General features: G+C 43.7%; 1 protein-coding gene across 10 annotated transcripts; it reads left to right on the top strand.

The window, feature by feature from the left end:
• The first annotated feature begins 1,573 nt into the window (after window positions 1–1,573).
• On the top strand, window positions 1,574–12,754 carry LOC125552742 (putative glutathione peroxidase 2). Of its 10 annotated transcripts, XR_015601590.1 has the most exons (10): window positions 1,574–2,015; window positions 2,632–2,758; window positions 3,184–3,429; window positions 3,534–3,625; window positions 3,707–3,790; window positions 3,874–4,601; window positions 4,679–4,739; window positions 5,591–5,700; window positions 12,162–12,349; window positions 12,427–12,754. XR_015601590.1 is itself a non-coding variant. In XM_087518898.1 (9 exons), the coding sequence occupies exons 6-9, from the start codon at window positions 4,562–4,564 to the stop codon at window positions 6,490–6,492; spliced, it is 246 nt and encodes an 81-aa protein (XP_087375024.1). In that variant the 5' UTR covers window positions 1,574–2,015; window positions 2,632–2,758; window positions 3,184–3,429; window positions 3,534–3,625; window positions 3,707–3,790; window positions 3,874–4,561; the 3' UTR covers window positions 6,493–6,797. The 10 variants fall into 10 exon arrangements, 1 of the variants encoding a protein (XP_087375024.1); XR_015601591.1 differs by lacking the exons at window positions 12,162–12,349; window positions 12,427–12,754 and adding an exon at window positions 6,458–6,797 and having other exon boundaries at window positions 1,574–1,959; window positions 4,679–4,797; window positions 5,594–5,700; XR_007303775.2 differs by lacking the exons at window positions 12,162–12,349; window positions 12,427–12,754 and adding an exon at window positions 6,458–6,797 and having other exon boundaries at window positions 3,719–3,790; window positions 4,679–4,797; window positions 5,594–5,700.
• The last annotated feature ends 4,038 nt before the right edge of the window (window positions 12,755–16,792 follow it).

Genomic DNA, 16,792 nt, shown 5'->3' with positions numbered 1-16,792 from the left:
ACTGGTTTATTGGGCAAGTTAGTACTTCAACTACTGCATAACTATCTTTTTATATGGAAGATCTTTAATATGGTACTTTGGCCATTGATTTTGTATGTGTACACCATAAACAACCATAAAGTATGATATTAAAACTGATAAGTACACTCATATTATTATCATCTTGCCAAACTAAACATATTTCTTGCATATTAAACGTCAAAGTTAAACAATAATGGATACATGCTTTTGGAAAATTGTCAATTTTGAGCAGAGGAAATATAACGTGGTCACATTTAATATAGTAATTTTTGCGAGCCCGATGCAGATGACAAATGACGCATCTCATGAAATTGTGTTTTTTTATGGATATTCTTTCTTACTTTTTTCGGCACAGAAAACACTCTTGTGTATTGCTGTTATTTATTTTCAAGATATCAACATGCCAAGAATATTCCTAAGCAATCCTAAAAAAAGAATATTCCTAAGCAACAAAGATATTAATCCAAGTTACTAAGCTCCTTAGAAATGATGAGTTGTGGTTTCTCTCGGGGTTCCATGAGTCATTTGTGGGGTCCATTCGTAAGAGCTTCATGGCCTGAGAGTTTATGGGTTTGCATGCAGGTAACCGTGGTGTACGTATAGGGCCCATGTGAACACCATCGATAGACAACAATACTGCAACGTATCCAAAACAATAAGATGTGCATCAAGGGTCCTCATTGGGTGTGTCCATGTCGGACTAGCTAGGGACAAAAAACACAGCCGACAACGTAGGATAGGAACGGTGTCGGCCCAAAAGATTAGGATCGCACGAGGCGATCTAGGAGGCGATGAGGGTTCCCTGCGCGCCGCCGATGACGCCGCTGGTTCCCTCTCTCTCCGTCGGCCGCTCCGGCGGCGGGAGGGAGGGGGAACCTCGGGTCTGTTCGCTAGGTGGGTGTGTGGTAGGGTTATGGTTAAGGGAGACGCTGCCGAGGCCGTTGCGGTGGTGTCATGTCGGAATAAGTTTCTCCGGGCTCCGCTCGCGGTCAGGCGAGGCTTTTGCCTCCGTCTAGGAGCCAGCGGGGTTGGGGATCCCCGGATCTCGTCGAGGTCGCAGGCTATGGTGGCTGGAGGTCCATCATCACTGGCCGTTTGGGTCCTCAGATGGGCGATGGATGCAGGGAGACGAAGACCCTTCTTCTTCCTTGTTGGTATGTTGGATTGATGTCCATGCCCTCTCAGCGCTGGTTTCAAGAAAGGAGGAAGCAGCATGGCGGCAATTGTACTGAGGTCGAAGATGATGACCTACTTGGGACTGGTTGCAGATCCTTCTGCTGCAGGGGTCTTCTCTCAAGATTCAGGGATGATGACACAGGGCTCCGGAGATCTTCTTGTGTTCTGGTTGTCTTAGGGTACTTTAGGTGTTCATGGTTCTTTGTGTTTGCGTTTCAGTGTGTTTGTGGGTCAACTACTCAGTACTGATTCGTGATATGAATGATAAAAATTCTCAAAAAAAAAGAAGGAATGGTGTCCTGTGCGGCTGAGCTGTGATTGGTTAGGAGAGAATGAAATATCGCCCCAGATACACCCTCCCCTCACGAAGCATGCAATCCCCTTTCCCCTTCCTCGCACGCGACCTCCTCGTCTCCCTCACTCACGCCTCTTCTCCTCCGCCCCGCGCGCGCTGTCCTTCGGCGGACGAGGAAGGCTGGTGCCAGCAATGACCGCAGAGAGCTACGTCGGTCGGCAGTGGAGGTGCGGCTGCGGCCAATGGGCATAGCAGAGCGAAGCGGCGCGGCGGCCGAGCGCGATCCGTGGACATCGACCTTAGAGACCAAGCTGGGAGGAAGGAGGAGAAGAGGCTGGAACTGGGGGGGACTCGGCGGAGGAGTAGAGGCCGCAGCGGTGGATCGGAGTTTGTATCGCGGGACGACGGTGAGGAAGGCGAGCCGGAGGTGCCCTCGCTGCTGCCCCCACCACTTCGCGTCTGTACAGGTCGTTGCTGCCGCTGCTCTTCTTCCGTTAGGAAGAAAGGTCGATAAATGCAACAAGTTACTTCACCCTCCCAACTCCCTCTGCCGCCGGTCGTTCCTGTTGTTGATTGCTGCTGCTTGCTATTGATGCTCTGCCGCTGCTGCTGATTTTGTCATTACCACTGTCCTAAATCAGTTTCTATTGTTCACCAACTCGATTTGGTTCTGATGACATGCTATTAATTAGTGAAGGGGCCATAACACATGATTATGGGAGATACTATCAATGGATGCTTACCTCTTAGTACATGTTTATCACAATACTTTAGAACTTAAGTCCATGTTCTTTTCTTGGGGTTTGATTCCCCAAGTGGCATCGATGCCTGTGGGGTTTCAGTTGGCCCCCTCCTGACACTCCTTATCCCTAGGGTTTCAATTTCTAATCCATGTACAATCCTAATGGGATATGGGCGTATGGCTCTATATAGGTGGATGTGATGTACATCTATAGAAGAAAATTTTGCAGTACCGTTAGTTGATTGTTTTGGTTGTGCTACTTATGACATTGATATGTGTGTAAAGTGGGAGCGGTTTGCGAAATCGAAAGGTGAACTTGTTATTCTTGCTGGCTTTCTGGGTGTTTTTATTTCAAGTGTATTTGCTTGCACTTAGCATAACATGAACATACCTGCAGGGATTATCAAGTACAAGAAGAAGTGCGTGCATGGGACGAGCAAGCTAATTCCTGGAAGCGGACTTACTGCTATGGTTGTGTTAATGATGACAGAGTGTTCCCATCGTTGAAGCCAAACTGACAGATGGTGAGCAACTTGTCTTTTCTATCTGTGGCTGGTGAATCTTGTTTTGTAACAAGTGTAGTAATTTGTTGGAGCTTTCCCGTGCCAAGTACATATTGCAGTTATCATGAGCTATGACAGAAATGCTTAACAGCCTGCTTGCTTCTGCTTATGTACATCGATTTAGTCCAATGTTCTTTTTAAGCCTCCAATGCTCTTCGCATTTTGAGTAACTGAATCTAGCTAGTAGCAATCATTTCGAGATTTACACAATATTGCAGTCGTGTGTTGTAACACTGACACATATGCTTAACAACCTGCACACTTTTGCTTCAGTAATTTTTTTTCATTTATCACTGACTGGATCTCTTGGGTCTTCATTGTCAGTATAGTTAGTGCAAACATGTTTGCGTTCTGTTACCCTTTTAACTAAGTATGATTTATTACAGAGCCTGGTGTTGATCCTTTTGCTCAAAGGAGGGAAGAGAAGAAGGGCAGCATCGATAAACAAGAAAATAACAGACGTGGGAATTTGAAGAACGGGCCATCGTCGGATTTTCTCGCAGGTGAGGGGAGGCGTTCAGGGGATCGGCTACGAAGGCGCTGGCCACCAAGCGCCGAGCGGCAGCTAGCCTACAACGAAGATCTGCACAAGGGCGCTACAAGATCTGCATGGACGTCCTAGAATCCACCGGGTGAGATGGATTCTTTTTCTCTTTTATTCTCCACTCGTCCTGCTGCAGACCAAATAGATCAGATTTATTGGAAGATATGTTGTGATGTTGATGATTGATTTCAGTCTGTAGTAACATGAGTCCCACGCTCGGCCTCCTGCAAGGGCGACCTTTCCTACTCCCAAAAGCAGACCTGGTTCAAGATCAGAGGCAACAAGTAAGCTCCTACTATGTGTCTATGTTAATTTGTCATCTCAGTATAATTCATCCCCATCCCACTACATTTAGTTCAGTTCAGTTAAGTGATTAGGCATAATGCGCGAATGCAAGCAAGGTTGGGATGAATGGGTCGATGGTGTCATGCCTCGGCCCACAGGACCAGGTAAGGCAACTTGCACTTTGATTTGCAAAGTGGTGGTTTGGACAGTACTATAACCTGATGGTCATCTTCTCGATCTACATCAGCTAACAAGTCAAGATTGAGGTGGACACTGGAGCTCCCTCAGTATTCTGTAGAGGCTGTGAACAAGCTTGAGGGACCTGAAAGTTGAGTGATGGTTTTCCTTTATTTTTCAAGTATTTTATAATTTTTTATTCTCCACTCTAAACAGTTCACTTCAATATCTCTTACACAAAAGCAACTCCCAAGGGCGTTCTGAAGCTTACGAAAGTGGAAGGCCTAAACATCTATCATCTAAAGACTCATTCGCAGATACTACTTCAGGGTTATTTCGCCACTTCACTGAAAATGAAACCAAACATCTCTTCTTCTTTTCTTTGTTGAACAGAAGTACCGACACACAAAGTATATTCCATAGATCAAAGAAGAGTAAATGTGTATATCGCACAATTCAAAGGTTAAAGTATTGTTCTGCTAAATACCCCCATCATCTCAGTAGTTTGTGGGTCATTACGATCAGCATTTACGATTTGCATCAAAGTTTTCTATGCATGCAAAAAAACTACTCTGATCAAGTTGGTATGGAGTTGGACACCCAGACTTTTTGCGCATCTAAGTGTCGTGACATTGATTGTTTCATCTAATTCTCCATGTGCCAAGTGATGTAAATACTGAAAGGATTACCATTTTATTATATTAACAAAGACAATCGTTTCCTGTAACTACTACAGTATCTTGACCGATTCCAACTAGATGGAACTGGCTCAATTGTACAAGAAGTACAAGGACCAGGGTATGATCTATCTGCATATGATCAGTCCTTGATTTTCAGTTATGATATATTATGCTTACAATTTGATGTGACTACAGGTTTTGAGTTCCTTACTTTCCCATGCAACCAGTTTGGTGGGCAGGAACCTGGCATTAATGAGTAAATTGTTCAGATTTCTTGCACTCATTTGAAGGCCGAGTATCTGATTTTTGACAAGGTAAATGTGTGCTTGATACTCCCTCCTCCTTTTTTCTTGGCGTTTCTCTGCTTCAAGCTGAAAGAAACGATTGCATTTGTGTACAATGTACACTATGACTACTTCCATGAACAATTATTATAATTTGATTGAGGAAACACGATCCAGCCTGTGTACTCTATTTTTTATGCAGTCTGAGCGATATAAAATCTGAAACCAATGTTGGTTATTAGAAAATCGGACTTTAGTTGTACCAACTGACTGGGCGTGTCCGTGCTCCTGTGTTCTTTTTTTTAGAAAAGGAGGAATACCCCCGGCCTCTGCATCTGGTGCTCCTGTGTTCTTGGGGCTACGATAACCTCCTTGTGTGCCCCTCAGCATTAACGAGATAATGTTGGTCCAATGCTTATAATTTAATCAGTGGTTCCTACTGAATTTTTAAAAGGTCTATGCCTAATTTGGTGTTGCTTATTCAATTAGCTTCACATGTTGCAACTAATCATGTTTGATGTGCTGCCATGCTCTCAATATTATCTTGTTCAGTGCTATAATTGGGGCCATGCTCTTAGTATTGTGTTGTTTTTACGCACTCAACACCTACTGCAGGTGATAGACTCGTAAAAAAAATCTAAGGTTAATATTTATGCTCAAGGAGAAAAAGAGGAATCTACATATCTTGGTGATGCTGAGATGTGTAGGCTTTCTAATATTGCTTATTCCTGATTGATATGTCATCAAATCAAGTAAAAACGAGTATGCTTTGATCCATTCCACATCCGTTGAATGTAACCTCTTGGTACTTCCTACTTTTCAGTAGATTTTTGAGGGGGGAGATACATGGTCTCAATACTGCATTCGGTCTAGAAGAAGCTGATCTGTATGAGATGCGGCAGTGCCAGGGGACAGTTGCTTCTGCTATTTTTGGTAACTGCATCTTCTTTTCTATGCCAATTATATTTACATGGTGTCATGTTTCCATGTCAGTGCTAATTGCACATTGTGTGTGAGCTTTCTTATTTGTTTTTCTTAGGGAATTATGATATAATGCAACAATCAGAAAAGATTAGTACATTTTCAAAAGATATTGTTTGCTTCATGTTTCTGGATGAAGAAACTGAAGCTGCAATAAAGAAGATCAGTACTGTAGATAATACGAAAAGAATTGGGCTGTGGCGGGTGGTTGTTGTGCACAACCTTCCTTATCCTGACCCCACAGCTTTCGTCAAAATTAGCCTAAAATCACTGTGCAGTTCATTATGAAGAAAATAAATAAAAATACTACTGAATCGACAGAGTTTTGAGGCCGGCTTCGCCGTTGCTGTACTGTACATTTAGTTATTTGATTTTCCTAACTGAATCTTTTAGGTGCCAGTTACTTCTGGCATGGAGATTGTGCACAAGCGATGTGAACTAAAAGTTAGTTGTAAAGATAATTCTACGCAATCTTCTAAAAGCAACATGTGCTCTTATCTAGATAACTGATCCAACATGTTTCATTCTTTTCTGCATTGGGTCAGTATGTGAAAAGTTTCTCGACTCCACAATCATTTTTCTGTTCTGTTGAAAGGCAAGAGTATGCCATGCTTAATGCGAATCAGCATGAGCGAATTGTTTTCCTAATCGTGTATTTTCCTTGTGATAATTTTTTAACTGAATACCTTGTGATATTTTCCTCAAACAGGTTCCAAAACTATTACTTCATCGACTCTTTCCTGATGTGCGGTATTCACTCTGGATCGATGGGAAACTTAAACTTGTGAAGGATCCTTATCAGCTGTTAGAGATGTCAAAGATGGTTTAGGCGTCGTAACCCTCAGAGAGAGTCGGCCTCACGTATATATTGCCAAGTATCGATCTGGTACAGGGAGTATTGCCCAAGGCAAGAGAGATACACGGGAGTAGAGATAAGAGAGAGAGAGAGAGAGAGAGAGAGAAAGAGAGAGATTTAAACAGAAAGATAATAATCTCTACAACTCTAACTACTCCTAACGTGATACAATATGCAAGACCGAAGTTGTTTAACATCCTCCCTTAATCTGAACTGCGCAAGTTAAGATTACGCTTGAACTCTTCAAACGGTCTTGTGGGCAAAGCCTTTGTGAAGCCATCTGCAACCTGATCCTTGGAGTGAACAAAACGAATGTCCAATTCCTTGCTAGCAACCCTTTCCCTCACAAAGTGATAATCAATCTCAATATGTTTGGTTCTAGCATGAAAGACAGGATTAGCAGACAAATATGTGGCACCAAGATTATCACACCATAGACAAGGTGTTTGTGTGTGATGTATCCCAAGCTCTTTAAGGAGTGACTTTACCTAGATAATTTCTGCTGTGGCATTAGCAAGTGCCTTATACTCTGCTTCAGTACTTGACCTTGAGACTGTAGCCTGTTTCTTTGGACACCATGAAATTAAGTTAGGACCAAAGAAAACTGCAAAACCACATGTAGACCTTCTATCATCTAAGTAGCCTGCCCAGTCAGAATCAGAAAAGCACTGACTAGGGTAGATGATGACTTACTAAAAGTCAGTCCAGTACTCAAGGTGTTTCTTATGTATCTCAATATGCGCTTGGCAGCAGTCCAATGAGCTGTGGTTGGTGCATGAGGAAACTGACAGACTTTATTGACTGCAAATGAAATATCAGGCCTGGTGAGAGTCAAATACTGAAGTGCACCTACCATGCTCCTATACTTGGTACCATCCTCTTGATTCAAGAGTTCACCTTCTATAAGGGATAACTTTTCTGAACTAGATAGTGGTGTTGGTGATGGTTTACGGCCCTGCAAACCTACTCTAGTCAGCAAATCAGCTGCATATTTTTCCTGAGACAAATGTAGACCACCTTCTTTGTTTCTTTTAACTTCAATACCAAGGAAGAAATGCAAGTCACCTAGATCCTTAAGAGCAAATTCTGAGTTCAAATCCTTCAATAGAGCTGTCACAGCTTCATGTGAGGAGCTTGTAACAATAATATCATCAACATATATGAGCACAAATATGGATGTGTTGGACTTGTTATAAATAAACAATGATGTATCTGATTTTGAGGGAACGAAACCAAGTTGCTGTAATTTCGAACTCAAACGAGAATACCATGCCCTGGGAGCTTGTTTCAGTCCATAGAGAGACTTATCAAGCCTGCACACATGAAACGGTTTGTTCTTGTCTTCAAACCCAGGAGGTTGCTTCATATAAACTTCCTCTTCCAGAACACCATGAAGAAATGCATTCTGCACATCTAGCTGCCTGAGACTCCATCCTCTGGATACAGCAATAGACAGAACAAGACGAATAGTTGCAGCCTTAACAACAGGACTAGAAGTATCCTCATAGTCTATGCCATACCTCTGTTTAAAACCTTTTGCAACAAGTCTAGCTTTGTAACGATCCATAGTGCCATCAGACCTCTTTTTAATCTTGAACACCCATTTACAATCAATAACATGTTTACCTTGTTGAGAAGGAACTAGGTGCCAAGTTTTGTTTTTGCGAAGAGCATGAAATTCTTCCTCCATGGCCTTCTTCCACGTGGGGTCAGCAAGTGCATCATGAACAGTGTGGGGCTCTCCTGAAGAAGCAGCCAAACCAAATTTCACCTTGTAATTTACTGGCTGAATTGTACCACTTCGGAGTCGAGTGCGCGGCTGTGTGGCTGTAGAGAAATCCACGTTCATAGAAGATCCAGCCACCTGTTGTTGCTGCACCGGACCAGGTGGTTCAGCCATGGAGTCCGCTGACGATCCCGAGGTGGCAGTAGCAGAACTGCCCCCGATGCCCGCTGGATCCTCTACGGGCGAACGTGCAGCTGAAGAAGAAGGGACCGCCACAGAAGATCCGGGCGTACCAGCCGGATCGGGAGCGAAGCCCGCGTCAAGTGATGATGAGGGGCGCAGGGTCCGCCTGGCATAGACATGCGGAACCGGCGCATAGCGACCGGCCAGCTGCGCCCCAGGCGTTGATTGGGCCAGCTCGTCCGCGTGGCCAGGCGCATGGGACGCAGGCCGCGGGACCGACGCGGGTTGGCGCGAGGTGGCCGGCTTGGGTGGAGACAGCGCGTTGTCGCGCACCAGCTGGCAGGGCGGGGATCCCGGAGAGAATGCGGTCGGCTCGGCAGCGGTCGGACGCACCGATCCCAAGGGGGATTGCACCAAATCCTGCATGGCTACTGTAGGGCGCCTCGCTACAGTATTTTCTGCATGGTTTGGACTCGGTGTTGCACCGTTTTGTGTTCCATTTTGTTCTGCAGAAACATGCTCAAGGGACAGATTAGGAGGATTAGTCATAACAGTTGAATCAATACAATTATCATCACCACCGGAATCATCGTTGGTAAGATGTGTTGGAAGTAGAAGGATTTCTTGTCTAAGGAGAGCACCGGCATTGGGATGGAGTTTTTTAAAGGGAAACTGAGTTTCGTCGAACACAATATCACGAGATATATAAACACGCCCCATAGACACATGAAGACACTTGACGTCTTTGTGCTGTGCACTGTAACCGAGGAACACACATTGTTTGGAATGAAACATGAGTTTGTGAGGATTATAGGGGCGAAGATTAGGCCAACATGCACAGCCAAAAACGCGAAGTCTAGTGTAGTCAGGTGTGATATGCAAGAGACGTTCGGTGGGGGTTTCATTTTGGATGACACGGCTAGGCCACATATTAATGAGATGGACAGCGGTAAGAAATGCTTCATCCCAAAATTTGAGTGGCATAGAGGCAGAAGCGAGAAGGGCTAACCCTACTTCAACAATATGCCTATGTTTGCGTTCTGCGAAACCATTCTGTTGATGAGCATGAGGACAAGATACATGATGAGATATGCCGATTTGTTGGAAAAAAGAATTTAACTTCTCATATTCTCCACCCCAATATGATTGCATGGCAAGAATTTTGCTATCAAATTTACGTTCAACAAGTGCTTGAAAGTTATGAAAAACTTGAAACACATCAGAACGTTTTTTAAGGAGATAGATCCAGGTGTATTTGCTATAGTCATCAACAAAGCTAACATAGTAAGAATGTCTACCAATAGAGGTGGGTGCAGGACCCCAAACATCAGAAAAAATAAGCTGCAAAGGCTTGGTAGACACACTAGAAGAAACATGATAAGGTAATTGATGACTTTTTGCTCTTTGACATGAATCACAATTAGTTTCAGAATTTCGCTCACCAACAACTGGGAGTTTATTTCTACTAAGAATTTGATGAACAGTAGCAAAAGATGGATGGCCTAATCGACTGTGCCATCTTTCAGCAGAAAGCTTGATGGCACCATACACTTGTTTATTAAACTGGCAATACTTGGGAAGCAATGAATAGAGCCCTTCAATGCAAAGACCCCAATGGAGAACGCTCTTCGTGACCTAATCCTTGATCAAAAAGAAAAAAGGGTGAAATTCTAGAAACACATTGTTGTCAAGAGCAATGCGGTGCACGGAAAGAAGATTTTTGGAAGCATTTGGAGCATGCAAGATTTCTTTTAGAACTAGATTTTTGTGTGGGGTTTTGATAATTGATTGACCAACATGACTTATCTCCATACCTGGACCATTAGAGGCGGTGTAGACTTGATCATGACCACGGTACTTTTCATGCATCGTCAGTTTCTCCAACTCTCCGGTGATGTGGTTTGTCGCACCCGTGTCCATGTACCAGTTTGTGTCAACACCGTATGAAGTATCAACTGCAGCTGCAACCTTTTTCTTTTGGGAAGTGTTATCGGCATAACGCCAATCACAATCTTTGGCTAAGTGATTTGTTTTCTTACAAATTTGGCATCTCCCCTCATAGCCATCATAGCCTTGAAAGGGGGGATGGTTTCTGTTGTTGTTGGAGTTGCCCCGATTGGAGTTGCCTTGGTTCTGGTAGCCACCGCCACCATTGTAGCCTCCACCTTGGTTGTTCTGGTAGTAGCCGCCACCACCAGATCCGTGGCCGCCACCACCAGGACCATAGCCGCCGCCGCCAGGGCCATGGCCGCCGCCGCCAGTACCATAGCCGCCGCTAGGGTTGGCGCTGTAGCCGCCGCCACCGTAGTGGCCGTCGCCATTGTGTGATCCACCGCCGCCCTTCTGCTGGTTGCGGTAGCCTCCACCGCCGCCCCTTCCCTGGCGACCACGAGAGGCAGAGTTCGCCGAGGACTTGAACGCGCGCGGACCCTGTGCCATGAAACATCTCCATCCTCTGGTCATAATTGGACACAAGAGAGAAGAGTTGATCAACGGTGACAGGAACGGGGAAGACATCAAGGGCGGAGACAATGGCCTGGTATTCCATGTCAAGGCCCGCAACAATGAAGGAAATCAGCTCGCCCTCATCGATGGGTTTGCCCGCTGCCGCGAGTTCATCAGAGAGCGCTCGCATGTGGCCGAAGTAGGTGGACGCCGATTGAGAGCCCTTCTGGGCATTGGTGAGGGCGGCCCTGATGTTGTTGGCGCAGGAGAGAGAAACTGCAGCAAACATGTTCCCAAGGGCAGTCCAGATCGCGTGCGAAGTTTCCAGCGACGCTACCTGAACGAGCACTTCCTTGGAGAGATTCCTAAGAAGGTATGCGACTATTTGCTGATCTTGGATAAGCCAGGGAGTATAGGCGGGGTTCGGCAAGATCTGATCCTTGCCTTCTTTGTCCTTGGACATGAGGGTTTTGGGAGGTTGCTCAATGGTTTTGTCAAGATACCCAAACAACCCGGCGCCCATGATCTGTGAATGAGCTTGTGCTCGCCACAAGACACAGTTCGTTCGGGTGAGGGGTTCGGACGTGTTGTTGGTGAGGCCAGAGTTCATGATGGAGGTGGAAGACGACATTGTTTGCTGGGGAGATTGGTGCGGCGGCTGAGAGGGTTGAGGTTGATGAAGGTTGCGGCTGGGATGATCAAAGGAAGGTAGCTAGATGTGTTTGGAATAGGCCTGCTCTGATACCATGTCAAAGATGGTTTAGGCGTCGTAACCCTTAGAGAGAGTCGGCCTCACGTATATATTGCCAAGTATCGATCTGGTACAGGGAGTATTGCCCAAGGCAAGATAGATACACGGGAGTAGAGATAAGAGAGAGAGATTTAAACAGAAAGATAATAATCTCTACAACTCTAACTACTCCTAACGTGATACAATATGCAAGACCGAAGTTGTTTAACAAGAGAGGTAAACATCACGTTCTCTCACTGACCTCCGTCTGCTACTTATAAACTACTTTGCACACAACTCAACGAAAGCATGCCGTCAAAAAGTAAGTTTGCTTGTTGCCAGTGCCATTTATGCTCTATTTGTTGTATTAAGAGATCCAAGCTGCACCATATTCTTACTTTAATATTAAGTCTGCTCTTATCTAGATTTTGACTTCTTATTATTTTGATTTTGTATACACTATCATGCCGCAGATTCTTGTGGAGGAAAAATGTGCGCTTAGCTATTTCCAGGCATTATAGACACTTTGATGTCCTTGAGGAAGCTGAGGCCAACAAGTCTGGTGGGAAGTATGATAATGCTTCAATTGATAACCAAATAGAGTTCTACAAGAGAGAGGGTTTAATCCATTATTCATCAGCTAAGTTCCTTATTACAAGTGGTAATGGTTCTTCTCGCTGAATTCTGATATAGAAATATTTCTCCTGAGAACATAAGCGATACATTTTTCTTGAACAGATGTCCCCGAGCGCTGTGTAATTATAGGAGAGCACATACCCATCACCAATCTATTCACATGCCTTTGGTTCAATGAAGTTGATCGTTCCACCTCAAGAGATCAGCTAAGCTTTAGCGCAGCGAGGAGTAAAATAAGATCAAGAGTTCTTTTTGACAACTAAATAAGATCAGGAGTTAATTGGACTGTAGACATGTTCCTGGATTGTGGAAGGCGTGATTTTGTTGTTCAAGTACTTTCGAGTTAATGCTTTGTGCGGCACGTCATTCCATTTGCAACCTATAAGTACTACTGCATCTTGGTACCGAGTGCAGACTTGTGAAATTACACCCACATAATGATGGATCTTCGCATCGTCATAGGGAGCTGTCTGAAAACAACATCAGTGGATTGATGATTTTTTGGAAAGAACAATGCCAGGATCTTTGACAGAATAGAATTTTACTGGAGTTTGAGGCTATATTATTGATGAGGTATCCTGGAGAGCTGCAAGCTGCCTTTCTTGTTTTGAATCATGTTCCTGTTGTTTTCTCCCTGGTGAGAGTGTATTATGTGGGTAGTGTAATCATCATGATCTCTGAGGCTATGTATAGAGTTTCATCATTGTTTTCTTGAAAATTGACCCTCTAAATTCATGTTCTCTATAACTTATCCTGTAAAATCTTCTCTGTATTTTAATGAAGTTTGATGTCACGCCATTGAAGATAACAGCAAGTGGAACATTACAAGCCTTATTAATTGCTACTGATGCTACTGATTGTAGTTAAGCTCGTCCATTTTGTTGGAGGCCAGCTATGTGCCAAACACAAAAATAAAAATCGAAATGGTCGCCACCTACATGGCCGGCTCTAGAGAGCTTCCGCTCAAGTGGCGCACCAAAGGTGCGCCCAACCACTAGTAGAGCTTCATGACCCGACACCTTTATTCACCACGAAGACCATACACATGCATCAAGTAAGACTATAACGATAAAGAGAAATAACAATACAACCATAATCAGCGGCATGACCATATTAAATGTCGACCCAGCTTAGGTAAAACGCATAGCAAGCCAGCCATAATAGACACATGCAAAAAAAAGAGCTAAATTACGACCGAAGAATGATGTGGCAAGACACGCCTCTCCAAGAAGAGGAGGCAAACAGACTAAGACCCGTAAAAAATGTGAAGCAAGCAACTTCGTACTCCCGACCACTCTGCTCAAACGAACCACCACACCATAGCAGTCCTTGCGAAACACTTTCTTTTTCACTCTTTTATTCCTTCTTCAGTTCCTGGTTTTCTTTTGGACGTTTTTTATTTGATTTTCCTTTTTATCATTTTCCTTTTTTCTTTTTTCATTGATGCGTGGATTATTCACAAATTCATGAACATTTTTCTTAAAATTTCATGAACCATTTTTCCCACCATGAACTTTTGTTCAAATATGCACAAAAATAATTCCAAAATCGATGAATTCCTTTCAAATTGGTGACTTTTAAAAAAAATCGATGATTTTTTTTCAAATCGGTTAACTATTTTTTCATATTCAATGAAAATTTTCAAAATCCGTGAACTCTTTTCAAATCATTGATTTTTGGCCAAAATCGATGAACTTTTTAAAAAATTGCGAACATTTTTCAGAATTGATGAACTTTTTTCAAATTTATGATTTTTTAAAAATCGATGAACTTTTTTCTAATTCACGAACTTTCTTTATTACATGAACTTCTTTTAGTTCGTGTTTTATTTTCAAATATGTGAGCTTTTAAGTGTTGATCTCATTTTTTTAAACACGTTTTTCTACAAATCAGCCTGCAATAGAAAGCGTGTCTAAACTTATTATTAAACTATTCTCTTGAATGATTCACTCCCGACTAGTTGGCCTTTTTTTTTTACAAAAAGGCCACTATGGCTAGCTTTACTAAAACTCAAATGACACTTACATCATCAGCTAAAAATTTAAAAAGGAAATCCGGCGGAGCCTCCACCCAAAAGGTAGGAGTATTGGCACCGCCCCACTGAGCTAGCTCGTGCGCAACCATATTAGACTCTCTTATACAATGTTCTACCACAGCCTTCCCGAATTCTCTCAACATCACTCGACAATCTTGCAAAATAGGAGCCGCCATCATCGAGTGTCCTTCATTATTATGTAGCGCTTGCACCACTATCAGGTTGTCCATACGTACTAAAAGATTGTTGCATCCAGTGCTCTGTGCTAGTTTTAGTCCCTCCAACAGTGCTGTTGCTTCTGCTGAAACCACATCTGGGACGTGGTCAAGTCTCGCCATAGCTGCACAGATGAAGCCTCCTCTGTTATCGCGAAGAACAGCTCCACAAGCTCCTGTGAAATCGTCTTCTGAGTAGGATGCATCGACATTCAGTATTTGTTGTCCCGTCATGCCAGGAGACCATCTGTTTATACGTGGAACTTGGTCAAAATCCCTTTTCCTCTAACAAAATTCAAGGTTAAAGCGTAGATTGCTGGAGCAGTCCGAACTGGACACTGAACTTGCTCACCCCGGACCAATTGCCTACGTTGCCACCATATGTACCAACATGCCGTTGCAAACAACTCTGGAAGTTCAACTGGGTCCATATACATGCGCTGAGAGTCTTGATCACATAGCATAAATTCAATAAATGTTGAACCAGCACGATCCACTAGCGTCGCATCCGCTACTTCCTTTGCTATTCCAAGAGCTTCCCAAATTTGCATTACTTGGGGGCATTTAAAAAGGGCATGCATTATGTCTTCTGCTCCCGAAGAACATACTGGACACTGAGAGTTACTGCCAATATGGCGGTTTGCAAGGACACAAAGACATGGGATAGCATTGTGCAAACACCTCCATAGAAAATTTTTGATCTTCCCTGGTAGCTTAAGGTTCCATAATCTTTTCCACACCGGATGTGATGAAGATCCACCTGACTGAAGCGCACCCAAGGTTGCCGCATAACACACTTCCCATTGTTTATAATATGTTGACCTTACCGTAAAAACGCCACTCTTCGTGATGTGCCACGCGATGTAGTATTCCATCTCCTGATGATGGATTGGGATTTGAAGAATGTGGTCCACATCAATAGGCCAGAAATTATCACGAATAAGCAGTTCATCCCATTCCCCCGAGACTGGGTCTATTAATTCATGAACTCTAGTAAGCACTTGATTCGCCCGAACTGTCACTATTTTCCTTGAAGAGCTATTCGGTATCCAGCAATCACCCCAAATATTTATTTTTGCTCCATCTCCAACTTTCCATATACTACCCTTCTTGAAAGTTTGAATTCCCGCCCATATACTTTGCCATACGAAAGATGAACCCTTTTCAACTCGCAATTTAGAATATCACCTGTGGGATAGTACCTTGATCTCAAAACCTTTGCACAGAGAGAGTCACAATTTTCAATTAACCTCCAAACTTGCTTTGCGAGCATAGCCAAGTTGAAACTGTGGATGTCACAGAAGCCCATCCCTCCCTTATCTTTGGGCACACACATTTTCCACCACGCAAACCAGTGCATCCGGCGTTGGTTCTCATCGTCACCTCACCAATACTGTGACATTGCATCAGTGATCCCCTTACAAATTTTCTTCGGGAATTTAAATACACTCATCGCATAAGTTGGGATTGCTTGGGCCACCGCCTTCAACAAAGCTTCTTTTCCCCCGTAAGATAGTGTCCTCTCTTTCCATCCATTCACCATGACCTGGATCCTCTCTATAAGATGTTTAAAGCAGTCTACTCGGTCTACCCCTATCATAAAAGGGAGTCTCAAGTATTTATCTGAGAGAGATTCCGTCATTATATTAAGGATTTGGCACACCTCTGCTTTCATCTCCACATCAGTGTTGGGGCTGAAAAATATTGAACACTTGGCTTCACTTACTAGCTGGCCCGAGGCAGCGGAATAGTCATCTAGTATGTTCCCCAAGGTGTTTGCATTAGCAGCATCTGCTCTCATCAGAATAAGTGAATCATCAGCAAATAACAAGTGAGAAATTTTCGGGGAGTCTCGACACACCTGAACACCAATGAGGTTCCCAACTGCTTCCTCATGTGCAATAAGAGATGACAAGCCCTCGGCACATAGTAGAAACAGATACGGTGACAGTGGGCCCCCTGCTTCAAACCTCTCGTGGAACGGAACGGTAGAGTTTCATTTGAATTAAATCTTACTTTATATTCCACCGATGTCACACAAGCCATTATCATCTCTATCCATCTCTCATCAAAACCCAATTTACCGAGCATAGCTTGCAGAAAAGTCCATTCAACACGATCATAGGCCTTGTGCATATCAAGTTTTACCGCACACGTCCCATATTTACCTTTCTTCCTCTTCTTCATTGTATGCAAACACTCATAGGCTACAATGACA

Source organism: Triticum urartu, chromosome 4A, assembly GCF_056163025.1.
Source record: "Triticum urartu cultivar PI428250 chromosome 4A, HENAU_Tu73, whole genome shotgun sequence".
NCBI classification, from domain to species: domain Eukaryota; kingdom Viridiplantae; phylum Streptophyta; class Magnoliopsida; order Poales; family Poaceae; genus Triticum; species Triticum urartu.
Note: the sequence above shows the minus strand (reverse complement) of the source record. Positions and strands in the feature narration are given on the sequence as shown.

Bases quoted from the DNA above. Each gene is read 5' to 3' on its own strand.
- LOC125552742 (XM_087518898.1), top strand. From the start codon at position 4,562: ATGGAACTGGCTCAATTGTACAAGAAGTACAAGGACCAGG. The intron at 4,602-4,678 runs GTATGATCTATC...ATGTGACTACAG, and splicing joins CAAGAAGTACAAGGACCAGG to GTTTTGAGTTCCTTACTTTC. The intron at 4,740-5,590 runs GTAAATTGTTCA...CCTACTTTTCAG, and splicing joins CAGGAACCTGGCATTAATGA to TAGATTTTTGAGGGGGGAGA.